The 27737-nt window shown below is 43.6% G+C and overlaps 1 protein-coding gene across 3 annotated transcripts in view; it reads left to right on the top strand.

Moving 5' to 3' along the window:
* Positions 1-27737, top strand: part of acox3 (acyl-CoA oxidase 3, pristanoyl) — a 192686-nt gene that overhangs the window by 153521 nt on the left and 11428 nt on the right. For all 3 annotated transcript variants that reach the window (XM_068039930.1, XM_068039922.1, XM_068039915.1), the window contains one exon: positions 9846-9961. In XM_068039930.1, the coding sequence (XP_067896031.1) occupies positions 9846-9961 (116 nt within the window). The remainder of the gene's footprint in view (positions 1-9845; positions 9962-27737) is intronic.

The raw sequence follows: 27737 nt of genomic DNA, 5'->3' as shown, positions 1-27737 counted from the left end.
AATTCCCCTATTCTTCAAATAGTGCCATGGGACCTTTACGTCATTCCATGACAGAAGATGGGACATCAATTTAACATTTCATCCAAAAGATGGTATCTTTAGTACTGCACTGAAGTGATCTAGTGCACTAGATTTTGTACTTGGGTACCTGGAGGAGGACTTGAACCAGACTTGACTCAGAGGTAAGAGTCCTACACCTGAGCCAAAACTGATACCTTGTTGTCAAACAGGGGTTGGGAATTAAAAGCAAAATCAAACAGAAAAATGTTAAGGAAGATTTGAGGGAGGGAGGGAGGTGGCGAGGTGGAATGATCGAAGGAGGGAGTTCCTGAGGATGTGGATATAGTGGTTGAGCAGAGGAAGGGGAACATGGAGTAATCTGATTTTGGAGGGATGGAGAGTGTTTGTAGGAGGTGGGTGAGACAATGAAGAATTTGAACAAGAGAAAACATCCTATAATTGATCTGTTGGAGTATGAGAAGCCAGTAGAGTTTGTGTGATAGGACTTTGTAGGAGAGGTGCATTCTGGATTAAATTATAGTTTATGGAGATCATCAAGGAAAGTGTTGAAGGCAAGCCTTCCTTGACCATCTGATCCTTCAACATTAGATTACTCCTTGTTTCCCATTTTCTCTGCTCAGTATTGAGAACCATTCCTTCTGCCACTGTCCCAACCTCTGGAACCGCCTCCCCCCCCCCCCTCACCTCCCAAAATCAAAACATTTTGCCACTTATGGTCTCATAAACAGTAATGATAGAGGTGGACAAAGCCAGCAGTCAAATGGTTATAATTACAACAATGAAAATGCTCCTGGACTAAGGTAAGTAAAAGTGAGCCAAGTTTCCCGTTCCTACTGTTCAGTAACCCCTGCTGAAAAATGCGAATTTGGAGAAGTTAGAAAAAAATTGAAGTGACAGGTGCAGGATCCAATCCTATCTGAACATGTTCTATGAAAATAGTTGTATCTGAGTCCTAAAAATGTCGATTTCCAAATTCACAGTTCACATTTGGGTTCCATATTCCGTATCCTGTTCGACATTACCTCATCTTTATTTGTCACAATTGAGATCATCACTGACAAAAGCAATTTACAGCCACTTTCTTGTTTTCATCACTATACACATTTCCCTGTCTGGCCCCAACCACTTTACCAGTCCCTTTGGGGGGAAAAAACTCCCTACCCCAAGCAAACTCTCCAACTATCAATTCCCTCTCCTCTGACCCTCCATCAGCCAATCAGCCTATTTAGTATAAAATAAAAATAGAAAGTCCTGGAAATACTCAGCAGGTCTGGCAGCATTTGTGGAGAGAGAAACAGAGTTAATGTTTCAGGTCTGTGACCTTTCATCAGAACTGACAAAGGTTAGAAATGTAGTAGGCTTTGAGCAAGTGAAAAGGGGGAGGGGGAAGAAGAACAAAAGGGAAGATGTGTGATAGGGCAGAGAGCAGGAGAGATTAAATGACAAAGATGTCATGGAACAAAGGCAAAGGGAGTGGTTAATAGTTTTATTAAAAGACAAAGCCTGAGTCCAGAGGAAGTGTTAATGGCGGAATAATGAACAGCTCTGTCCTAAAGTAAAACCCTGAAAAACATGTATAAGACAGGCCAAAAGTTAAAAATAAAATAAAAAAGGCAGTCCTACACTGAAGTTGTTGAACTCAATGTTGAGTCCAGAAAGCTGTAGAGTGCCTAAGCAGAAGATGAGGTGCTGTTCCTCAAGCTTGCATTGAGGTTCACAGGAACATGCAGCAGGCCCAGGCCAGAAATGTGGGCATGTGAGCAGGGTGGCACAGTAAAATGGCAAGCAAGCCAACATCCTGACTGTAGTACTGAAGACGTGCTCCAGGACTAACTGAGCCCCTAGCCAAGCTGTTCCAGTACAGTTACAACACTGGCATCTACCCAACAATGTGGAAAATTGCCCAGCTATGTCCTGTCCACAAAAAGCAGGAAAAATCTGCCCCATCAGTCTACTCTCAATCATTAGCAAAGTGATGGAAGGTGTAATTGACAAGGCTACCAAATGGCACTTATTCAGCAATAACCTGCTCACCGATGCTCAATTTGGGTTCTGCCAGGGCCACTCAGCTCCAGACTTCATTCCAGCCTTGGTCCAAATATGGAGAGAAGAGATGAATTTCAGAGCTGAAGGCAGCATTTGACCAAGGGTGGCATCAAGGAGCCCTAGCAAAATTGAAGTCAGTGGGAATCAGGGGGAAATTCTCCACAGGTTGGAATAATACTTAGCACAAAGGAAGATGGTTGTGGTTGTTGGAAGCCAACCATCTCAGCCCTAGGACATCACTGCAGGAGTTCCTCAGGGTTGTGTCCTAGGCCAAACCACCTTCAGCTGCTTCATCAATGACCTTCCTTACAACATAACATCAGAAGTGGCGATGTTCTCAGATAATTGCAGTGTTCAGACAACTTGCAACTCCTCACATACTGAAGCAGTCCATGCCCGTGTGAAAGCAAGATCTAGACAACATGTCGGCTTGGGCTGATAAGTGGCAAGTATCATTTGTGTCACACAAGTGCCAGGTAGTGACCATCTCCCCTTGATGTTCAACGACAATACCATTGCTGAATTCCCCACCATCACCATCCTGGGGGCCAACATTGACCAGAAACTGAATTGGACCAGCCATATAAATACTGTGGCTACAAGAACGGGTCAGAGGGTGGGAATTCTGTGGCAAGTAACTCATTTCAACACCTCGCCACCATCTACAAGGCACAAGTGAGGAATGTGATGGAATACTCTTCATTTGCCTGAATGATGCAGCTCCAACAACACACATGAAGCACACTATCCAGGCCTTCACTCCCTCTACCACCGTGGCACAGTGGTAGCAGTGTGTACCATCTACAAGATGCACTGCAGCAACTTGCCAAGGCTCCTTCGACAGCACCTTCCAAACTCACAATCTTTACCACCTAGATGAACACACAAATTAGGAACAGAGGTCGGCCATTTGGCCCCTGTAGCCTGCTTCGCCATTCAATAAGATCATGGCTGATCTGTTTGTATCTCGAATTCCACACTCCCATCTACCCCCACCTTGAAATTATTCAATGACCCCGCCTCCACCACCTTCTGAGGCAAGAGTTCCAAAGTCGCACAACCCTCTGAGAGAAAAAATTTCTCCTAATCACTGTCCTAAAAGAGCGACCCCTAATTTTAAAACAGTAGGCCCTAGTTCTGGACATCCCCTCAAGAGGAAACAATCTTTCCACATCCACCTTGTCAAGACCGTTCAGGATCTTATATACTTCAATCAAGTCTTGCCTGACTCTTCTAAACTCCAGTGAAAACAAGCCCAGTCTGTCCAACTTTTCCTCATAAGACAACTCGCTCATTCCAGGTATCAATTTAGTAAACCTCCTCTGACGCGCCTCCAGTGCATATGCATCCTTCCTTAAATAAAGAGACCAAAACTGCACACAGTACTCGAGATAAAAACAAGAAATGCTAGAACCACTCAGCAGGTCTGACAGCATCTGTGAAAAGAGAAGCAGAGTTAACGTTTCGGGTCAGTGACCCTTCATCGGAACAGTACTCAACAGTTCACAATACTCGAGATGTGGTCTCACCAATGCCCTGTATAACTGAAGCATAACTTTCATACTTTTATTTTCAATTCCTCTTGTAATAAAGGATAGCATCCATTAGCTTTCTTTATTACTTGCTGTACCTGCATTCTAACTTTTTGTGACTCATGCACTAGAACACCTAGATCCCTCTTCACCGCGGAATTCTGTAGTCATTCTCGGTTTATGTAATATTAAGGGCAGCAGATGCATAGGAACACCTCCACCTGGAGGTTCCCCTCCAAGTTGCACATAGTCCTGACCTGGAACTATATCCTTTCCTTCACTGTCTGGGTCAAAAACTTGGAACTCCCCATCCCCTACCAAGAGCACTGTGGGTGTACCTACGCCACATGGACTGCAGCATTCAAGAGGTGGAGCACCATCACCTTCTCAAGGGAAATTAGTGATGGGCAGTAAATGCTGGCCTTGCTAGCGATGCTCACATCCCACAAATGAATTTTAAAAAATTAACTCTGCCTTTTAGGATCACTTGCCTGTCCCTCCATCATCAATTCTGACACTGGTTGTGAGGAGCTTATGAATTCCTTTGTCTGCCTGATCAACCACCTAAACCTCCATTGTCTTTCCCTTCTACTCCCAGCTGATTCCAGAATGCTGAAAGCATTGGTGCTTTATAGTGAACAATGCTCCGATAAGCGAGATCTCAGTGCACCTCACAAATGCTTCAAAGACAAGCTGAAAAGACAGATCTTTCTGGCTGACATTGACCAACAGCTGTGGGAGCAGGAGGCTGTCAACAAAGACAGCTGGCACACAACAACCAGGAAAGCAGCCTACAAGTTCGAAATAAACAGACACAAGGCTGCAGAAGAAAGGTGCAGACAATGGCAGGAGTCTGCTTATATCATAGCCCCCTTCAAATCAGGAATTCTTGTCCCCCAGTTGCTCAAGAGTCTGCAGATCAAGAATTGGCCTCTTCAGTCACCAACAATCATCCCAACTACCAGAGACAAGCCCTCCCATGATCTTCACCTGCAAAAGATCTGCCATCATCACTGCATGTTCCCTTCCCTCCCCATCTCTAGCATCAGTGACAGAATTGTCAACCAGTTTTTGCCTTATGCACTGAAACATTCTGCCTAAATTCTTCCACTTTCCTTCATCTCTCACCTTCAAAAACCTCCCTAAAATCTATGGGGACAAAGTTGGACAGGGCCCAAAAACAGACATGGGGATCACAATGCGGGATGACCCCACACTTGTTTCCAATGCAGGCAGCAGGCAAACTTAAAAGGGCCCAATGGTCTGCTGTATCACATCTCATGCGGCAAATTTAAAAAAAAAAAATTCCTGGGATGTGAGCATCGCTTGCAAGGCCAGCATTTATTGCCCAGCCAAAATTGACCTTGAAACTGAGTGGTTTACTAGGCCATTTCAGAGGGCAGTTAACAGTCAATCACATTGTTGAGGGTCATAGGAAATCGAAGCCGGAGTAGGCCATTCACACCCACGAGCCTGCTTCGCTATTTAATAAGATCATAGCTGATCTGATTGTGGCCTTAATTCCATTTTCCTGCCAGCCCCAGTAAGTTGGTAGATTTCCTTCCCTGAAGAACATTAGTAAACCAGGTGGGTTTTTATGACAATCCAATAGTTTCATGATGATTATTAACATGTCTAGCTTTTCATTGCAGATTTATTAATTAATTGTATTTAAATTCCCTCAGCTGCTATGGTGGGATTTGAACTCATGTCTCTAGAGCATTAGTCCAGGCCTCTGGATTACTAGTCCAGTAACATTACCACTATGCTACCATACCAAAAGGCATCTCTAAAGACCAATTACCTTTTTTCATTCATTGCAAGGCCTGACGAGCTGACTGTGGTTTTGCAGGCTGTGCATTAGAAGAATAAAGAATTTACCAGTTAGTTAATATTTCGAGATATCCCATCTTCTGCACAATGCTGGAGACATGCAACTTGTTTACCATTTCTAGTCGTCTACTATTCACTCACAGTTAAAGACTATGAAAATAATGACCAGATTTCAATTTTTGTTTTACAAATTGAACACAGTTCATTGTTAAATGACTAAATCATCAATCATTTTGCAGTTGAATTAGCATAGGTTTGGAATTACCAGCAATAAGGGTTGGGACTCAGGCATATGTGTTCAATAATATACATGAGATCTTTTCCTGGCAGATGCTTTTTTATAACATAATATATTAAAGCATTTGTGCGGTCTAGGTACACATGAGGTCATAATTATTAAACCACAGGGACTGAGGCTGATTGAAATACTTCAGTGCTGTTCCACCTAACAACACAGGTCACAATTTGAACCTGGGTCCTTCCCATTGTACAGATCAGTAACATAATGCAGAGTACATTTAAGACTGGGCCCGCAGAGGAGCACTCCCAATATTTGTAACTTCAACCAGTCATGTCTATCTTTAAAAACTCCAAAACCAACTACAATAAATGTAGTTGTCAGGACACAGTTTTAGTAGTTAATTTGATGATATATTTTTCTCTTTTACCTCAGGGATACTCAAATAACCACATATTGTCTGCATCTGGACGGAAAGCTCTTACAATTGTACTGTGGCATTATTGGCTGTTTCCATTTGGTTTTTCACTGCAGGTGCTCCCTCAAACTGGTCCATGTAGAGCAAAGTCAATGAGAAATGAAGGGACTCGGGAACTTATAGCCCCATTCTTTTTAAAGATTTGGATAATTACCTTCCATATTGTGTACCTTACAGCCTGCAGGAAATTCATTAAGCTGCAAGGTATAAGCTGGCGTCAGTCTGCACACATACAGGTCCCTAATCTGGGCCATAAAGAGCATGTTGCAAGTGCGTCCCCATGGAAAATTGACAGACACATCACCTTGGGTTTGGCAATGACAAAGGGTAGACAGAAGGCTGCCTATCCTCCTGTGTAAGCAATGTCAATGTTATCTTTGGCCTGTTGGACAAAAACAGGTTATATTTAGATCTACTTTGAGATCATATCTGCCTTCATCAATTGAGTAGATGGGCATGAGACATGCTCTGAGGTCTGCACCAGTGCTGATTTTTGGCCAGCCACCGCTTCCTGTGCGTATGTTCATCTTCCAGTTCTCCACAGCAGTACTTTTATGACTGGGAACACACCATATGCAGAAGTACAAATACAAACTCACATTAACCACTCTGTAACAGAAGGAAAAGGCATTTTCCAAATGTAGGGTAGAGAAGCAAATAAGTATGTACATTTTATTAACAATTCATCTTGTAATCTGAACAAGCTGCAAAAGAAATACCGCAGTCTTTTAATGATCCAGAAGAGTAAAAGGCCACTTCACTGCAGTTTTAATCAAAGTCCGCCCTCATCAGTGACAGCTGTTGCAGACATCATTTGTCATGTTAAGAATATATTTCCATCAAACTGCAATGTACAATTCCTGAGCCTTTAATTTATTACTTATAAGACAACAATAAAATACTCTTTTAATATTAGAATTAGGCTTTCCAGTTTTTGCGTTTGTTGAGAGAGGCAGAGTCCAGTGTATTTTTGGGCTGTGTTATTTATTTTTAGCAAGTATTTTATTCTGCCTAATTCAGTGCTTTTACTATTTAGGTTTTAAAAACAGATCAAAATTTGAGTTTAAAGGCACTCAGGGCCTGCACAGAGAATTGATGTATTTGTTTTGTGATGTCTATGACCAGAAACAGTGGTTTATCCAGTAATGAAAGTGTGAGCATGAATCAACAATAACAACTTATATTTATATGACAACTTTAAACAAAAAATGCCCCAAGGCACTTCACAGAAGCTTTATAAAAAAAAGACACCAAGCCACATAAGGAGATATTAGGGCAGATAACCAAAAGCTTGGTCAAAGAGGTAGGATTTAAGGGGTGTCTTAAAGGAGGAAAACAAAGTAGAGAGGTGGAGAGGTTTAGAGAGGAAATTCCAGAGCTTAGGGCATAGACAGCTGAAGGCAAGCCTCCAATGTTGGAGCAATTAAAATTGGGGATGCTCAAGAGGCCAGAATTTGAGAAGTGCAGATATCTCGGAGGGTTGGAGGAGATTACAGAGATAGGGAGGAGCAAGGCTATGAAGGGATATGAAAACAAGGATGAGAATTTTAAAATCAAAGTGGTGCTTAACCGGAAGCCAGTGTAGGTCAGTGAGCACAGGGGTGATGGGTGAACGGGATTTGGTGGGAGTTAGGACACAGGCAGCAGAGTTTACAGAGAATGTAGGAGGCCAGCCAGCAATGCATTAGAATAATCAAGTCTGGAGGTAACAAAGGCATGGAAGAGGGTTTCAGCAGCAAAAGAGCTGAGGCAGCGTCAGTGACAGGCGATGTTACGGAAGTGGAACTAGGCAGTTTAGTGATAGTGCAGATATGTAGTTGGAAGCTCATCTTGAGGTGAAGTATGACACCACGGTTGGAAACAGTTTGGTTCAGCCTCAGACAGTTGTCAGGAAGAGGAATGGATTTGGTGGCTAGAGAATGGAGTGCTACAATGGAAACTGTGATATTGGCCATCAAACTCTGCATTGTTGTTTGGTCCACAAGTTTGCTAATGAATTTGGCCTGTGTGCTGGAGAGAATGGATTCCATGCTCTGTGCAAAGCCCTGTGCCATGTTAGTGCTGAACTCCTCCCTGCTCCTTGACATTGACCGCAGGCTTTCTGACAGGCTTCTCAATGCACCAAACATTTTGTTGTGCATACCCATCACATTTTTGTGTAGGCCACCCATCGAAGTGATCATCTCAGTCCTCTGCAGCAGAACTTGTGTGTGAGTCATCCTCTGTTGAGCTGACACCTGCACTATCCTTTCCCCCTGCCCTGGCTGCAGGCCACCCATGCCCACTGTCGCACCATGCAAAGGTCCTGCTTTTATGCTATCCTGAGCTGGTGGGTGTGAGTGTGAAATGAGCTGTGTCTTCATTATCACTGTCTTCTCGCTGTTTCTCCGCTGCCTGGCCAAGTTCCACTTCTTGTGTATCTGTGAGAAAGGTACAAGGGTAAGGTTGTCAAGCGGGGAGGGTGGGAGTAAGAAATGTCATCTTACTCTATCACAACTTGCAAATCAGAACAGAGTGTGGGATGAGGGGAGTTTGGATATGAGAAGTAGGATTAGATATGAGGATACCATCATCTTCGATGGTTTCAACCCCACCACTGGCCACGGCCTCAGCAGTGGATATCCCACTAATGGCCAACACCATTTCTTCTATGGGGGTTAGTGCATGCAGGTACACCTGTCCCCCACTGGTCAGCTCCTGCTGCCTCCAGTTGTGTGCCACCTTGTCCTGCAAGAGAGAGGGAAGTGTGTCATTGAATGTTCTGCAATCTATTTGGGTGATCTGGCTTTCATGGTTGAATAGCTGCCAGTGTGTACAAGCTGTAAGATGTGGGCATGAGGCTTGCAGCAGTGCTAAGTGTGTGAGGGCGCAGCAGTACATATGAATGCCAGGTATGTCTTCCTGAGTGATAGAGATTGTTGGTAGGTGAGTGATGGGGTGTGGTAAATTGAACAGTGGCTGAGGCTAGTGGTCCAGTTGGTAGGATGTCATTTGAAGGTGCATTCACTGACCTTGACCACTCATGTGAAATCATTGAACTTTTTGCAGTGCTGAATCAAGGTCCTCAGGGCTTGACTCCTGGCATTGGCCTCCACAGCTATCTGCTCTCTCTGCCTTCTGAGCATATGCATGGAGCACCTCCTGCTCCCCTATAGGTACAGGATATCTCTCCTCCTTTCCACCTGTTCCACCAAAACCTCCAGCACAATGTCTGAAAATCTTGGCATACACTCTCTCCCCTGTTTTCCAAATCAGATTCACTTCCTGCACAGCTGCCAGCACCTGCTCCAGTCACAATGCACCTCTCCTTTAAGAGGTGCAGACTAGCTTTAAACAGTGCAGACTAGCTTTAAATGGTGCTAGCCACTTACTGTATTCGTCCCCCTGCTGAAGCACCAGCCAATCGACAGGGTGGTTAGCACTGGCCGGCCATTGAAATCATTTAAAACAGCAGGCAGCATAAAGTTGGCATGCTGCCTGAATTACATTGAATGGGTAATAATTGCACATCGTGACACCTGTGCCAATTTTTGGGGCTATCAAATTTACATGGTTGAAAAGAAGCTTTTGAAGGTGGGGAGGGATACAGCAAGGTGGAGGGGTGTAGGAGAAATTTCCAGTGTGGTGCTGTGATGGCTGAAAGTTCTGTCTCCGATGGAAAACACGGTTTACTAATTTATTTCCTCTTGTCTTACAGTTGCTTTGGCTGCGTACAAATGGCTAGTTTGCTACCTGTTGCGTGAGAGCTGCATGAAATTGATCGATGAGAAGAATTCAGGCAAATCAGACTTTGAGTGCAGAAACAACAGTCAGGTAAATAATTTGTTGCGGGAAATCACAGAACTGCCTGTATCTTTGCAGAGTATTTGTTATTCAATAATGCAGCTGTTCAGTAATTATGTGATCAAAACTGTGTTTTGAGGACGCTTGAGTTATAAAGAGAGATTGGATAAGGCTGGGTCTGTTTTCCCTGGAGCGAAGGAGGCTGAGAGGGGACATGATAGAGGTATATAAAATTATGAGAGGCATAGATAGGGTAGATAGCCAGAGTTTGTTTCCCAATGTAGGGATGACTAAAACTAGAGGGCATAGATTTAAGGTGAGAGGGAAGAGGTTTAAAGGGGATCAAAGGGGTAAATTTTTCACACAAAGAATAGTGGGTATCTGGAATGAGCTGCCTGAGGAGGTGGTGGAGGCAGAAACAGCAGAAACATTTAAGAGGCATCTGGACAGGTACTTAAATGAGCAAGGCATAGAGGGATATGGAATTAATGCAGGCAGGTGGGATTAGTATAGATAGGCATTATGGTCAGCATGGATGCGGTGGGCCGAAGGGCCTGTTTCTGTGCTATACGACTCTAAGGCTCTATGACTGTATGGAGGAAATCTGGCATGAGTAGGCCTGTGTTATGAATGCACTAGGAAGAAGAAGGCCATAAATGATACCTGTAGTTTCTCATTAGTGAGTAAACACATATTATTGCACAGACTTGTTGAAGGGTGAATAACCAGACGTATTTAAAACGTGTTAACATAATGGCATTACGTTAGGAGGACATAATAACACATAAAAGGAAAGGACACTGGAGCTCCTTAGGGAACTTTTGATTTAGTATTGCTCAGGCTAACATAAACAGTCAAGAAGACATGCTTTTGGTGTCCTGAAGGAGTCCCTGGTATGTGATTTATAATGTTATAATTGGTACCCATATCTCATATACATATCAAGTAAAGGGTTGTGTTTTATTATCTCATTGACTTGATGTAATAAAGAGTATTAACCAGGCAGTTCAATATTTCTTGGTCCTTGAGCTTGTTATTGGTAAAGGCTGCGTGACAATTTCCTATAATAACTTCACATGTACAAACATACGAACACACAAATTAGGAGCAGGAGTAGGCCACTCGGCCCTTTGAACCTGCTCTGCCATTCATGGCTGAACTGATTACTCCACATTTCCACCTACCTCCGATAACCTTCCACCCCCTTACTTATCAAGAGTCTATCTACCTGTACCTTAAAAATATTCAATGCTTCCACTTCCTTTTGAGGAAGAGAATTCCCAAAGACTCACGACCCTCTGAGAGAAAAAGTTTCTCCTCATCTCTGTCTTAAATGGGTGACCCCTTATTTTTAAACAATGACCCCTAGTTTGAAATTCTCCCACAAGGGGAAACATCCTTTCCACATCCACCCTGTCAAGACCTCTCAGGATCTTATTTTTTTTTTAGAGATACAGCACTGAAACAGGCCCTTCGGCCCACCGAGTCTGTGCCGACCATCAACCACCCATTTATACTAATCCTACATTAATCCCATATTCCTACCACATCCCCACCTGTCCCTATATTTCCCTACCACCTACCTACACTAGGGGCAATTTACAATGGCCAATTTACCTAACAACCTGCAAGTCTTTGGCTGTGGGAGGAAACCGGAGCACCCGGAGGAAACCCACGCAGACACAGGGAGAACTTGCAAACTCCACACAGGCAGCATCCAGAATTGAACCCGTGTCGCTGGAGCTGTGAGGCTGCGGTGCTAACCACTGCGCCACTGTGCCGCCCTATGTTTCAATCAAGTCACCTCTTACTCTTCTAAATTCCAGCGGATACAAGCCTAGACTGTCCAATCTTTGCTCATAAGACAGCCCGCCCATTCCAGGTATTAGTCTAGTAAACCTTCTCTGTACTGCCTCCAACGCATTTACATCCTTCCTTAAATGCCCTGTATAGCTGAAGCATAGCCTCCCTACTTTTGTATTCAATTCCTCTCACAATAAACGATAACATTCTATTAGCTTTCCTAATTATGTGCTGTACTGCATACTAACCTTTCGCAATTCATGCACTAGGATACTCAGAACCCTCTGCATCTTAGAGCTTTGCAATCTCTCACCATTTAGATAATATGCTTTTTTTATTCTTACTGCCAAAGTGGACAATTTTCCAATTTCCCACATTATACTCCATTTTCCAGGTCTTTGCCCACTCACTTAACCTATCTATATCCCTTTGTAGCCTCCTTATGTCCTCTTCACAAAATACTTTCCTACCCATCAGCAGATTTAGCAACCATACCTTCGGTCCCTTCATCTAAGTCATTTATATAAATTGTAAAAAGTTGAGGCCCCAGCACAGATCTGTGTGGCACACCACTCGTTACATCTTGCCAACCAGAAAATGACCCAATTATGCCTACTCTCTGTTTCCTGTTAGCTAACCAATCCTCTATCCATGCCAATATGTTACCCCCTACACCATGAGCTTTTATGCTCTGCAATAACCTTTGATGTGGAACCTTATCAAATGCCTTCTGGAAATCTAAGTACAATACGTCCACCTTTATCCACAGCACCTGTGGTCAAAGAACTCCAATAAATTGCTTATAGCTGATTTCCCTTTCACAAAACCATGTTGACCCTTTCTTATTACCTTGAATTTTTCTAAATGCCCTGCTATAACCACCTTTAATTATAGCTTCTCACATTTTCTCTAAGCCAGATGTTAAGCTAACTGGCCTGTAGTTTCCTGCTTTCTGTCTCCCTCCCTTTTTGAATAAAGGAGTTCCATTCGCCATTTTCCAATCTAACGGAACCTTCCCCGAATCTGGGGAATTTTGGAAAATTAAAACTAACGCATCAACTATCTCACTAGCCACTTCTTTTAAGACCCTAGGATGAAGTCCATCAGAACCTGGGGACGTCAGCCCGCAGCTCCAACAATTTATTCAATACCACTTCCCTGGTGATTGTAATTTTCTTGAGTTCCTCCCTCCCTTCCATTTCCTGACTTACAGCTAATTAAGAGGGGCATTAGGGATATATGACAATATCTTATATTAACCCAAACTGGAAAACGAAAGCAAAAGCAGAAAGACTCAGCAGGTCAATCAATATTTATGGAGAGAACAGATGAGTTTAATGATTCAGCGTGGCTCCCTTCTTAGAATTGGAAGATATTGTAGAAGAGCAGCATTCAAAAAGGAATAGAACGAAGGGAAGGGGAAAGGTAAAAACAAACTCATGCCTTTCCACCTGATCCACCCACCCACTCACCCAAACACTCAAGCGTGGGAAATGAAAAAGAATGTCTTATCAAGTGCTTAAGTGGAAAAGAAGAAATATGAACATTAGCCAACAGGGGGCATAATTAATAAAATTAAAGACACTTATGAGACCCAGAGAACTTGTGACTAGCTGAAGGGGTGGGTGGGGATGGGATGTAAGGGAGGTAGAAATTGAAGCATGATAAACTAGAAAAATGAAGCTGGCTTCATTAACCATTAACACCAAGGGTGCTGCCTGTCCCTCCAGCATATTGGCTGGAATTTTCCAGGCACTTCAGCAATGGGATGGGAGTTGGAAGGCACAAAATGGCATGGGATGGTGGGTGGTGCCCAATGTCCTCCCACCACCATGCCATATTGCCAGTGGCGGGAAAGCTGACAGATTGGCTGCCCTTCAGGGGGCCAATTGAGCCACTTAAATGGCCAATTAAGGAAAGCTTTCCGTCTTCTCAGGCATTTTGCCCATGTCAGGGTCCTGCTGCCATGTGGGCATTCTGCCCAGTGAAAGCTAGTGGCCTCCCAGCAGGTTTTGGGGGCACCCCCTCTTTTGTAGGTACTCCATAGCCCACGGAGGGGCCCCCTCGTCACAGCAGCAGTTCCACACAGTCAGCAACACTCCCCCCGCACCTCCCCCGCCCCACCATTCAACCCTCCAAACGCCAGGACGTGCCTGCCTGCATGGCACCGATGTACCCCAAACCCACGCCTTTCTTCAAGAGCACCCCGTCATTGAGGTGCCCTGTCTCCGTTGTTGCAGCCTCAGCAATGGCCACGGCCAGTGGTGTCACTGCTGAGGCTGCTGAGTTGCCAGCTCTCTGATTGGGCCAGCAGCTCTTGGGGAGGGCCGCCCTCCTTAATTGAACGGTGGCCCCAGCAGCAGCCACTTAATTGGCCTCCCTGGGTCCTGCCGAAGCGGGCCGCCTCTTGATTTCAGCTCCGACGGCAGGACTTCTGCTGGCTCCACAAAATTCAGCTCAGTGTTCTAGTGGAGAGTACATACCCCAAACATCAACCTGACCCTTCCCCAGAATTCTACTTTAATTTTGCTGAATAATTCTTTAAATTTTTTATGCAGAATTTTCCACAGCCAAAGTAAAGAAAGTATTTTTTAAGATTGCTGTCAATGTAACTGAAAGTATTCTAGTAGTAAGTTAACAAAGATCCAGATTGTGTGGTGAAAGCAATGCTGAGGCTATCAGCACTCACTATCATGAAGAGGTAAGTCAGACAGCAACCTCCTGATTTCCATGAATAAGTGCGCACGTGTGGGCACTGGATTTGCCATGCTGTTCCAGAAGCTTCGCTATAACAATATGTCACCAAGAGACTCAACATTCAAAAACATGAAGGGTGGGAAGTTGCAGTACTTACCCAAGAAGAGATACATTAAACATGAGAAAAAGTTTGGGCTTATCCATTCAAATATGAGTGATTTTGTTAAAGGCATGGTAAATCTTAATCTCTACCAATCTCTCTGGCACTGAAAATTAACTTTTACAAGTGTGGAGTCTAATTCCTTCGGATTTTAATTATTGTTCGAGACTTTAAAAACGTTTAATTCTTTTTGTACTTTTTCTTTCACTCTTTTTAACTCTGTCTCTTAATCCCATCTTCCTTTACCTCTCTTTAGCCTGCTTTCTCCACATGATTTTACACTGAATTAAACATTCTTTCCTGCACTCCCTGGTTAAGCCTCTGGGGGAAATTTTGATTACTCTTGTCTTCGGGAATGGGTGGTTACGATTTCCAGTTACACTGCACCTGGTCCCATTGATGCAGGCAGCACGCAAACGTTGTACTTCCTCTTTATTTCAGTGATTTCAGCATGCTGCCCAGCACCAAACACGAATTATAGAAATTTACAGTGTGAAAGGAAGCCATTTGGCCCATCGTGTCCGCACTGGCTGACAAGTAACCATCCAACCTAATCCCTCTTTCGAGCTCTTGTCCTTAGCCTTGTAGGTTACAGCACTTCAAGAGCATATCCAAGTATTTTTTAAATATTATGAAGGGTTTTGCCTGTGCCTTTCAGGCAGTGAGTTCCAGATCCCCACCACCTCCTGGGTGAATAAAAATCCCCTCAAATACCCTTTAAATCTCCTACCTCTTTCCTTAAATCTATGCCCCCTGGTTATAGACCCTGCAACCAAGAGGAATAGGCCTCCCTATCCACTTTATCTAGACCCCTTATAATTTTATACTTCAGTTAGGTCTCCCCTCATCCTCCTCTGTTCCAAAGAAAACAACATGAGCCTATCCAATCTTTTCTCACAACTAAATTCTCCGGTCCAGGCAACGTTCACCATACCCTCTCTACTGTAATCACATCTTTACTATAGTGCAGTGACCAGGACAGCATGCAGTACTCCAGCTGTGGCCTAACTAGTGTTTTATATGGTTCCAGCATAACCTCTCAGCTCTTATATTTTATGCCTCAGCTAATAAAGGCTTCTTGACCATGTTATCTACCTATCCAGCCACCTTCAGGGATCTGTGGACATGCACTCTGTTCCTCTACGCTTCTCTGAATCCCACCATTTATTGTGTATTTCTTTGCCTTGCTAGCCTTCCCCAAATGCATTACCTCACACTTCTTTCAGCTAGCCTGCACGTCTTAAAGGGAGTCTGTCCCTCTTCAAGGGTAGATGCACTCATTCTAAAGAATCTGCTTCTGACTGTGGAGATATTGGCTACAAGGAGAAGCACAGAAAATGGAGCACCAGGTAAGAGAGGGGACTTCCAGGTTGCCGATGTGCTGCTGGAGGTGGAAAGGAGGAGCTAAGCAATATTTCAGCAGTGGGCCTGGAGGTTCTCAAGGCGCACTCTGAGAAGAGAGTGGTAGTGAATGGCCAGGGAGATCAGTTCCTAGAGTCTGACCCTGAGGACCTGGCAGCAGTGCTGCACGAAGTGAAATGACCTCACATGGGTGGTCAAGGTCAATGAATACATCTTCAAAGGACATCTGCTACCCACCACACCACTAATCTCTCATGCTGCTTAAAGCGCCATACTCCCATCACTCACCTATCAGCAATTTATAGCAATCAGGACTCAGGCCTAATATTCAGATACTCCAGCTCACCTTCACACCTTCCAGTGCTGCTACCCTCACACCCCCTCTTGCTGCTTCCACATATCGCCATCTATTCAGTCACGGCAGGCACATCACCCAAATACGTGGAAACACAATTTGTGACATTCTTCCTGCTCTCTTGGAAGGCAAGGTGATTCACAACAGGAAGGAGCAGAGCAGAACAGGAGGAGGACAGGCATGTCTGCATTACCTGAGCCCTCTGGAGGAGACTTGTGAATAGTTGAAGTGGTGGAGGGGGTGGGTGGGTGGTGGGGGGCTGCTGTGCCCAGGTGATAGTGAAGTTTTGGAGGATCCAACAGGTCACCACGAACCTGGACACACACTCTGGTGAGTACTGGAGGGCTGCCCCCAAGAAGTCCAGGCAGTGGAACAGTTGCTTCAGGAACCCAATGGTTGGTCCATGATGTTCTTTGTGGCTACATGTCTCCTGTTATAGGTGCCATGTCCTTGCATGTTTTGGTGGCGGAAGGGAGTCATGAGCCAGGTGTACAGTAGGTACTGATGAAAGGTCATCAGCCTGAAGCGTTAACTCTGTTTATCTCTCTGCAGATACTGTCTGATCTGATGAGTATTTCAGCTTTTTAAATTCAGACTTCCAGCATCAGTATTATTTTGCTTTTGTAAAGCAGGTATCCCTTGACTGCAAGCAACTAGCCTGTAGTTTTTTGTGCTGGCCCAAAGACAGTGGGTACAGCAGATTGCCTCAGGATGAAGGAATCGTGGCTGCTGCCAGAATAGCAGGCATTCACTGACATGATGCTCTACACATGGTCACACACCAACTGCATGTTGGAATGGTAACCTTTGCGGTTACCACTCTGCAGATACTGTCTGATCTGATGAGTATTTCAGCTTTTTAAATTCAGACTTCCAGCATCAGTATTATTTTGCTTTTGTAAAGCAGGTATCCCTTGACTGCAAGCATCTAGCCTGTAGTTTTTTGTGCTGGCCCAGTGTATCCCCAGTATACACTTAGGGGCTACAGAGCGATGTGTGTGCGATGGATGGCTCCCTGTGCCATTGGGAATATCACTAGCCTATCAAAGCCACGAGCCCACTCCTCCTGCTTCTCTGTGGTAAGAGAGAAGACAATGAGGTCCTCTCTCCTGGCATCTAGGGCCAATTCACCTCCCTGATGCAGCACTGGACAGTGAACAATATTGGCTATGTCACCTGTTCCCACCTGGAAGGATCTGCATAAATAGAAATTGAGGGTGATGGTGACCTTGATGGCCATTGGCAAAGCCGTCCTCGCCCTGCTGTGCAGTTCCAGGTCCTGGTGAAAGAGGTAGCACAGTTCATTGACTACCTTCTTGGTGAATTGTAAGTGCTTCAGAGATTGCTTCTGGCTATGGTGGAGGTAGGAGAAATGCTCCCTGAAGGCCCTTGGTGTGTAGGGCCTTTTGTAGCGAGTCCTCCTCCTTCTCCCAATGCACGTAGCTTCCCCTCTCTGCTGTCTGTGTTCCATGTCCCTGTCGTGTTACAACCCAAGAGGGTCGGCAACTGTAGACCCCCATAACTCTAGCAGGCTTTCTGTTGATAGGACAGGATGCTGCAACACTCCCTTCAAATCCAACAAATAGCCAAAACTCCTCCAAGAACACAACACAGCACTTGACCAAACTTTGTAACAGCAAAAGTAAGTCAAAAGCACCTCAGCTGCAAATTGGATGGATGGCCCTTTAAATAATGCAAGTGGGAGTCCCTCCTGGAGCTGAACACATGTTCAACTGGGAATTGCATGGTCCAAATTGACATAACATGCATCAAATTAGCATTAGAGACTGTTTAACATCACGATCTGCACACTTTGCATGCTTCTGCACATTAGAAACTGTTTTAACTTTACTAGTTGTATGGATAACTCATAAAAACATACATTTGGGTCTCATGTGGCAACTTCAGAGTAATAACCACAAATCCTAAAAAAAAAAGCAAGGCACCACAAGTACATTTTTTCTTTAGTCTGGACAATTTTGTAACTTGCATTAAAATAATTTCCTAATGACGTTTGGGTTACAGTTACAGCAGAAGCTCACCACCATGTTTAATAGTCTCAAGCCAAGGTAAAGAAATGAAGTCTCTGTCATAGGGAAACAACCCATTTACCTAAGTCTAGAGAACTTGGACACAGGTTGGCAGTCATAGCTTAGGGACCTGCAGGGATACTGCCCTTACAAGCATAGGGTGCCAGGCAAGCTGTGCTGGATGTGGCCAGAAACAGTGCGCCAGCCATTTTCAACTGCTCCTGCATCCATAGAAATGGGAGCCAAATTTTGCAGTCTCTGTGTCTCAATAAGGATTCTTCAATCGGATTAGTTGAAGAAGTATGCTGGTGCTTGCTCTGCTCACATGTGCCTCAGATCCCCTGCAGGGGGTGCCATTTTTTTGATCAGACTCCCGATGACACTAAGTTGCACTGAAAAGTCTGTGGGAAGTTATAAGCGTAATGAGTGGCGAGTGCTGTCCGTTCACCACTGACTGCAAAATCCAGGGATTGTTACTAAAATGCATTTTTAGTTAAAATATATTCTTTCATTCTTAAAAATCAATACTGAATTTTTGCAGCTACATATATTCTGAGATCTCTTAAATTTCAGTAATGTTTTGGTGACTGTAAAAAGCACCTTAATTTGTCACCCACTATTCTCATACCATTATTTTAATATAAATACAAAACAGATTTTAGGTTTGTGTTTAACAGCTTGAGTTTGTAATTAAACTCTCTACCATTATGTTTTCCACATTGAAGATGTGAAGTTGCACCTCATCCATAATAACAGTAGTTAGGAAAGTAATTGCATATAAAATATGTATTCACAGATATCTTGGTGGGATATGGTGTGAAATTAATATGGTTTTAAAAGAACGATGCTGCAATGTTTAAATCTGTGATATATTCAGATCATTAAATTTTATCTTGCATATCTTCCTCTATGTTTGTGTTGAGGTAGTGAAATGCTAACAAGTTTGTGGAAATAAACTGTAAAAATTATAGGCATGTTATTTCATTTTATTGCATTAAATGTGTGGTAGAGCAGTAAACGGTTGCCAGAAGCTTTTCATTTTGCTGGGTGTGCTGCTGCTGTAAAGTAGACAGGGGAAGAAATTTCACAAGAACGTCTGATTAATCCTGTTCTGCATGCTGCTAATTATTTACCAGACATTAGAAAATGTTTTAACTTTCCTAGTGTATGGGCAACTCATAACAACATGCATTTGGGTCACATGTGGTAACTTCAGAGTAATAACCACAAATCCTAAAAAAAAAAGCCAGGCACCACAAGTACATTTTTTTCTTTGGTCGGGACAATTTTGTAACTTGCATTAAAATAATTTCCTAATGAAGTTTGGGTTACAGTTACAGCAGAAGCTCACTGCCATGTTTAATAGTCTCCAAACCAAGGTAAAGAAATATCTATACTGTCAAAGTTTCTGTTAACTGAAATGAAGTCTCTGTCATAGGGAAACAACCCATTTACCTAAGCCCAGAGAATTTGGACGCAGGTTGGCAGTCATAGCTTAGGGACCTGCAGGGACACTGCTGAAATTAAATCAACTAAAACTGTGTAGTCTCCCAAAGCGAAGTGTAAGGGCAAGGTTCCTGCTGCTTTTCCAGTGAGGTCCACCTTTACCCATTAGGGCATTTACTTGCAGGTTTATCCCAAGGCAAGTGGAATAAATCGTAGCTCCCAGCAACAGGCCCATCCCTCTAGGTTTCATTAATGATCTAGGCAAACTGGTCAACAGCATACAGCAGGCTCTTTGGATTCAAGTGTTGGATTACCAAGCCTACTACTGAAGGCTGACTTGGTTCTAAACTTCCATCACCAGGTGTCACCTTGGAACCATCTAAATCCCATAAAGACACAATTTAACTCATACTTCCCTATACAGGAGAATAGTCTCCACTTGGGTTGTTAATGATTCACACATCTAAACTATTGTGCAATATTTGTTGAGCTCGACTTTAGAGAGTGCAATTACTTGGGTTCCCAGCCACTCTGGAAGGAAGACAGGTCAGAAATAAAGCTAAAACAACATACCCTTAATTCACCAATCCATGCTCCCTTCAGATATGGCTTCTATTGTTAGAAAATGACAATGATATGACAAAGGGCTTGAGTGTATTCCAGTTGAGTAGCATTATGACTACTATCCTTTATGACTGGCAGTAACCAATTTGTTAAAGTAACCGGGAGTGGAAACTCTAGGCCACTACCTCTTGGTAGTATTGAACATCCTGGAAACTTTATGATATTTTAAGTATTCTCTCCACATCGACAAACAACAAATGCTATTCCATCATTACTACTTCATTAATAATTAATCATGCACATATAAAATGGTGATGAGAAATGGATACCAACAGGTACTTTTACAGAAGTTAGAAAAAACTTATTCCTGAATCTAGCGGCGCTGCCTGCCAAACATTTAGGTCTTGGTTCCCATGATCATGCATGTCACTGATCGCTATCCAGGAAACTGCCGCAATGTGGCATTCCATAGTACCACATTATTTTAAAAGGAGAAATACTGGTTGGAGATTAGAGATATCCTGTGTATTCCACTGAGACAGTCTTGGCATTCAGTAGCATTTTGGCAGGACAACATGAAAAATGTTTGCTGTTCCTCAGTGTTTCATCAAGCTTAGATATACTAAATCAATGCCTACAGAAGGAGCAGTAGTTATGCACAGTACATAACCAGAGGCTGTGGTACTTCCCAAAGAATGGCATATTTCCCAATTTGTTTGTACCATACTTGATGGGAGCACAAGAAATATGAGAGTGAAGAGCGCACTCATTTTCACCTTGCTCCTGATATATGGGTGCAGGAGTCTGTTTTAATCTCCGACTTGCCAGGGAGAGGGATGAAGTTGGTAGCTAGGGAGTGGAGTTTGGGGCGGCGACCGAAAGCAATGGCTTCAGTCTTCCCAATATTTAATTGGAGGAAATTTCTGCTCATCCAGATGACTGGATGGCAGATAAGCAGTCTGATAATTTAGCAACAGTGGAGGATTCAAGAGAAGTGGTGGTGAGGTAGAGCTGTATGTCATCAGCATACATGTGAAAACTAACGCTGCGTTTTCGGATGATGTCACTGAGGGGCAGTATGTAGATAAGAAATAGGAGGGGGGGGGGTGCCAAGGATAGCTCCTTGGGCAATGCTAGAGGGCACAGGACACTGCTAGGACTGCTGAGGAGCCACCCTAGGTGAGTGGCAGTGACACTGTGGAGCATGCATCTGCTGTTCTCTCTTACGAGAACAGCATTTATCCTCCCATCACTGCCACTCTGCCAATATCCTTGCTGTAGCCTGTCAGCCAGCTAGCTCAGACTGCAGCCGCCCAAGCCGAGACAGCAGAGTCTGAAGCCAGGCCTTTTAGAGCCAGAACTGCACGTGGTCATCTTGCAAAGCTATCTGCAGTCTCCCCCACTGCAATTCAGCAGCCTTCCACCAGCCATGCTGCAGCCAATGGGGTAGCACTGCATAGGAGCACTGGGACAGGAAAAAGATGCATGGAAGTCACGCAGTTAGGGATTGTACAAGGATGATTAGTTGACATTTAAAAGCAATATGTCATGATTTGATTTACAAATTTGATTTGGAATGTTTACTTTGTGGTGGCTTTTATTTTTGCTTGTGTCCAATTGGATGCTGTGATGGACAGTAACAGAGGAAAGGGAAAGTTTCGGACTGTTAGTCAGTCCAGCCAGAAAGGGGCATGTGTTGGTTGCCTCCGCCCTTCCTCTTCCTCCTCCTCATACTGCAGCTCCTCGGCTGCTTGCCATATAGCTGGTGGCAAGGACTGTGCCCTCATGATGGCAAGGTTGTGCAGCATGCAGCAGACCACCACAATCCTTGACATCCGCTCTGCTGAGTACTCAGGTTTCTTCCAGAGTGGCCCAGGCAGCGAAAGCGTTGTTTAATCACCCTAATGGTCTGCACTATCACATTTCATGTGACAGCATGTTATATGCATGCTGCCCGTGTATGCGTGGGTTGTGCACAAGATTCATGAGTCATGCAGTCAGCAGAATAGCCCTTATTATCCAGTAGCCACCCTCTGTTTTTTTCACAGTGGCTTAAATACAGATGGCACAGCCGACTCCACAGAATGACAGCATCATGACTGCTGCCAGGATACCGGGCATTGACCTGTACAATACACTGTGTCTGGTCGCAGGCTGACTGGACTTTGAGGGAGTGAAATGCCTTTTAGTTGAGGTACATCCCAAAGTTGCTGTGCACATCTGCAAAGTAAGGTGTTTGCAACCAGTGGCATGCACCTTGGGGAAGCCTGCAGTCAAAGTGAAGCCGCATGCTCGCTCTGCCTACTTCTCTCTGGCAAGAGAGAATGAAATGTATTTTTGGAATATAGTGCCTCAGTGATCCATCTTATGCTACAGTTGACAGCACACTGGAAGATGTTGCAAATATTACCTGCTCCAGCTGGAAGGAGCCAGATCCATAAAAGTTTGTAATCTTCAGAGCCACTGTCGATGCCTGCTCTGAGGCTGCAGTTGTGGCTGTAGATTTCAGTGAAGACAATCCTTAGTGAAGCAAAGACATCTGACACACTGTTCCTCACTGAAATTCAGGTCGGAGAGCTGCTTCCTGAACTCTCTGGGCAGATTTGGCCTCTTACTGAAAGCCCTTCTTCCCCTGCTCCTCCTCCCTCTTCTAGCAACTTGTCCAGCTCTATGTCACCTCTGCACATTCTCCCTGTCATGCTTTCAGCCAAGTCACATGCATACTACTGTACTCATGGCTGGGGGTAATTCGTTTGTTCAGAATCCTTGAAGTCAGAACAAATTCCTACAGCACATGCCACACCACTTCCTGTAGACGTCAGCAAATGTAAACAACTCTGGAAACCACCAAACACTTCTACACTTGCAGCAAGAGCCAGTAGAAATCATCCAGCAACTAACCTGATGATCCCTTTAAATAGTGCTGGTGGTATGGGTGGGGTTTTTTTGGTGGGTGGGTTGGTTTCCTTCCTGCTGCTGAACACATGTTCAGCTGTGCAAGTTTAAGGGACAGGGTTAGCGGGAATGTTGAGCTCCAGAATGGATCTACCATCAAATTGTATACATAACGGTCTGCCTACCCTGCATACCTTTTGCCCATGTGCGAGTTTTCTCGCTAAAATTGCTTCTGGTGTGGATACTACCAGAGATATACGCACATGCCGCGGATGCTGATTTGGAGGAAAAATAGTCGTTAATCAGCCAGATTTCACAGCCCAGATGTCCAAATTCATCCCTCTGCAATGATTGATTAAATTAGAATCATAGAAAGTTAAAGGCACAGTAAGAGGCCACTTGGTCAATTGTGTCTGTGCCAGCCGAAAAGCAATCCAGCCATTCTAATCCCACCTTCCAGCATTTGGTCCGTAGCGCTGCAAATTACGGCACGAGGTGAACATCCAGACTCCTTTTGAATGAGTTGAGGGTTTCTGCCTCAACTACCCTTTCAGGAAATGAGTTCGAGACCCCCACCACCCTCTGGGTGAAAACATTTTTCCTCAACTCCCCTCTAATTTTTCTAACAACCATTTTAAATCTATGCCCCTTAGTCACTGACCTGTCTGCTGAGGTAAATAGGCCCTTCACATCCACTCTATCCAGGCCCCTCAAAATTTTGCACATTTCAATCAGATCTCCCCTCAGCCTTCTCTGTTCCAAGGAGAATAACCCCAGCCTATTCAATCTTTCCTCATAGCTGCATTTTTCCAGTCCTCGCAACATCCTCTTAAATCTCCTCTGTACCCTCTCTAATGCAATTGCATCCTTTTTGTAATGAGGTGACCAGAACTGCACACAGTACTCAAGTTGTGGCCTAACCAATGAGTTATACAGTTCCAGCATAACCTCCCTGCTCTTATATTTTATACCTCGGCTAATAAAGAAAAGGATTCTATATGCCTTCTTAACCACCTTCTTGACCTGTCCTGCTACCCTCAGGGGTTTGTGGACATTCACTTCAAGGTCCCTCACTTCCTCTACACTTCTCAGCAGTTTCTCATTAATCATGTATTCCTTTGCCTTGTTTGACCTCCCCAAATGCATCTGCGGGTTGAATTCCTTTTGCCACTTTTCTACCCATCTGACCAGACCAAATATCTTCCTGCAGCCGACAGCTATCCTCCTCGCTGTCTACTACACAGCCAATTTTTGTGTCATCTGCAAACTTCTTGTTCATGCCTCCCAACATTTACGTCCAAATCGTTAATATATACCACAAAAAGCAGGGGACCCAGTACTGAGCCCTGCGGAATGCCACTGGAAACAGCCCTCCAGTCGCTAAAACACCCATCAATAATTACCCTTTGTTTCCTGCCACTGAGCCAATTTTGTATCCACCTTGCTGCATTTCCCTGGATCCCATGGGATTTTATTTTTTTAACCAGTCTGCCATGTGAGACCTTGACAAAATCTTTGCTAAAATCCATGTAGACTACATCAACTGCACTACCCTCATCTATCTTCCTTGTTACTTCTTCAACCCTGCATACCTTCTGGTGGACGCTCCATGCCAGCGCTCAAACACCTTCACTAAAGTGGCATCCGAAGTGACTAGCACCAATGTTTGCGCGCATGCTGGAGATGGAGGCAAAACAGCACTTGTAGCATCAGAAAAATGGTTGTTATGAAGCCAAATTTCGCAGCCCAGATGTTCAAATTAATTTCCCACAGAATATCCAGCTTCTGACCTGCTCTAGTGGCCACGACATTTATATAGCTGGTCCAGCTGAGTTTCTGGTCAATGATAATACCCCAGGGTGAAGATGGTGGGGTCTCAGCAACGAAGGTTAAGGGGAGGTGGTTAGAATCCCTCTTGTTATAGATGGTCATCGTCTGAAACTTGTGTGGCGTGAATCTTAACTTGCCGCTTACCAGCCCAATCCTGAATGTTGTTCACGTCTTGCTGCATGCTTCATTGTCTGAGAAATTATGAATGGAAATGAACACTGCAATCATCAGTGAACATTCTCAATTCTGATCTTATGATGGAGAGAAGGTCATTGAAGCAGCTGAAGATAGTTTGGCTGAGGATGCTTTAGTGTACCCCACCTCATAGCAGTGTTTTCAGTTAGAGTACTACTTGTTTTTTTTTCAGGTTTACTAACAGCCAATTATTACAAGTCATGTCTTTATGCTGTCTTATGGGGTATTCACTGCATAATGCATTCCAGTACAGAAAATGTACATACTTTGTGAGCGGTATACTACAGTGAAGAACTTAAACTATCGGCTAATTTCTCAAGGGATCAATGTTTTATATTAATTCGTAGGATGTGCATGTCACTGGCAAGGCTAGTATTTATTGCCCATCCCTAGTTGTCCTTGAGAAGGTGGTGGTGAGCCTTCTTAAATTGCTGTAAGGTGAAGGTGTTCCCACATTGTATTAGGTAAAGAGTTCTAGGATTTTGACCCTGTGGCAATGAAGGAACGGTGATATATGTTCAAATATGGATTGTGTGACTTGGAGGGCTACTTGGAGGTGATGGTGTTTCCATGCATCTGCTGCACTTGTCCTTCTAGGTGGTGGAAGTCATGGGTTTGTGAGGTGCTGCCAAAGAAGCCTTGGTGAGTGTGTAGTGCATCTTTAGATAGTCCTGACTGCAGCCACATGGTGGAGGGAGTGAATGTTTAAAACAGTGGATGGGATACCGATCAAGCAGACTGCTTTGTCCTGGTTGGTGATGTTAATGTTTCAACCCAGTTAATGTAAGAAATATTGTTGTATTGGAGTATATTAGTCATTCATAATGCATTCCAGATTTTGCATTGCAAGGATTTATTGATATGTTGTGAATAACTTACTTTTGACTCAATATTCTTTACGCATTTCTTAAATCATTTAATCTCAATTGATATTGTCATATTCATCTGTATTCAATTAGCCATGTGGCTTTATTTTTGGCAAAAAGTACAAAAACAGCTTTTGTTAAGTCTCAGGCCCAACACCCTGGTGATTATATTGTATATCTAGAGTAAAATGATCACTTACTGACAAAGATAAAATCATTACTGTTAAAGTTTATAATGCAAATCAAACCAGTGATTCTCACCAAATTAAAGGTCCAAGCATGAGATTATTGAATACACGTTTATATCACAACACAAAAACTACGTGAATATGTTTCTTTAGTGCAATCTCAACGTCAGCTGTAATCAGGCTATTGCCGGTCCTATGGATTTAATGTTGGTTTTTACTGTGGTGTTTGCTGCTATGCAATGCAACACACACTTTTTGCCATTTTCAATAGAATGAAACATCAGTTAACATTCTCTTCAGAAAATGTTTTCCTTATGAGATCAGAAGTAAAAGGATGAGTGAATTCAGCTATTGCTTTAGTTCAATGAAGATAGCTCACACAGCAACATAAAGATCCTGCAGTGCAAAGTTATATGTCCCATCTGGAATGGATAGAACTTTTGGTGATGTTCAAAGTTACTGTTTATTGTGATATTATTGAAAAGATTCTTAGTTTTAAAATTGGAGTATAATTGCAGCTTTTGTAACGTTGTATTTATTCGGTGCAAACATGTTTGGAAAAATTGGAATTGAAGCTTTAGATTTGAATTGTTATTTTTCAATTTGGGCTATGTCACTGTAGTTTTCCTGTTCTGCAGCTTCAGTTTCAAAACAGTGCACTCCATTTTATTGAAAAATGACAGTTAAAGGCCAAGTCCCATAGTGTAAAGGAAGCAAAGATATTGCATTTACACAGTGCCTTATCCTGGATTGGTACCTCTGAGTACATCTCTGGCTATTTTCTTAAGTACCTTCAATGGCAACACCATCATCTCCCCTCTCCCCAAACCTGTATTCATTACCCAACCTTGATATTCACTCGGGTCAACTGATCCTGTCCCATATCACTTCCAGACCCAAATCCACTCTATCTCACGTGACTTTTTCTCCTATTTGATATGTGCACCACTATGGCCCCATCCAGTTTCCCCTATACACCCACACTAGCCTCAAGCCAGTCACCCACCGTTCATGTGCCTTCGTTCCCTCAACTACCTCCATCCAATACCATTCCTGCTCCTGTTTGGCCTCTCTCCCTGACCCATCATCAGTTCTAAAGGTGCTGCTCCTGGTTGCTGTTTGCTCGCTGTCTTCACTGGAAAATTGATGAATTGTTTTTAAAGCTTTCCCAGAGCTTTAGATAAATTATAGTACTATGAACACTTTAATACAAATTGCTGCATTCCCTGTGAAGACAGTGGATGAGTGGCATCTGGAGTGGCATGGCACAGGCCGAGGGCAGGTGAGGGAACTATGGTGTGCAGGTGACAGGAGACAGCAACTCAATTTAAAGTTAAATTAAGTTTAAAAAGTAATATTAAATTGAAATTAAATAACCTATCTTTAGCACTACTTAGAGTAGTGGACCTAGGAGA

This window comes from Heterodontus francisci, chromosome 1, assembly GCF_036365525.1.
Source record: "Heterodontus francisci isolate sHetFra1 chromosome 1, sHetFra1.hap1, whole genome shotgun sequence".
NCBI classification, from domain to species: Eukaryota; Metazoa; Chordata; class Chondrichthyes; order Heterodontiformes; family Heterodontidae; genus Heterodontus; species Heterodontus francisci.
The sequence above is the reverse complement of the archived record's forward strand: the minus strand, read 5'-3'. Positions and strand labels throughout refer to the sequence as shown.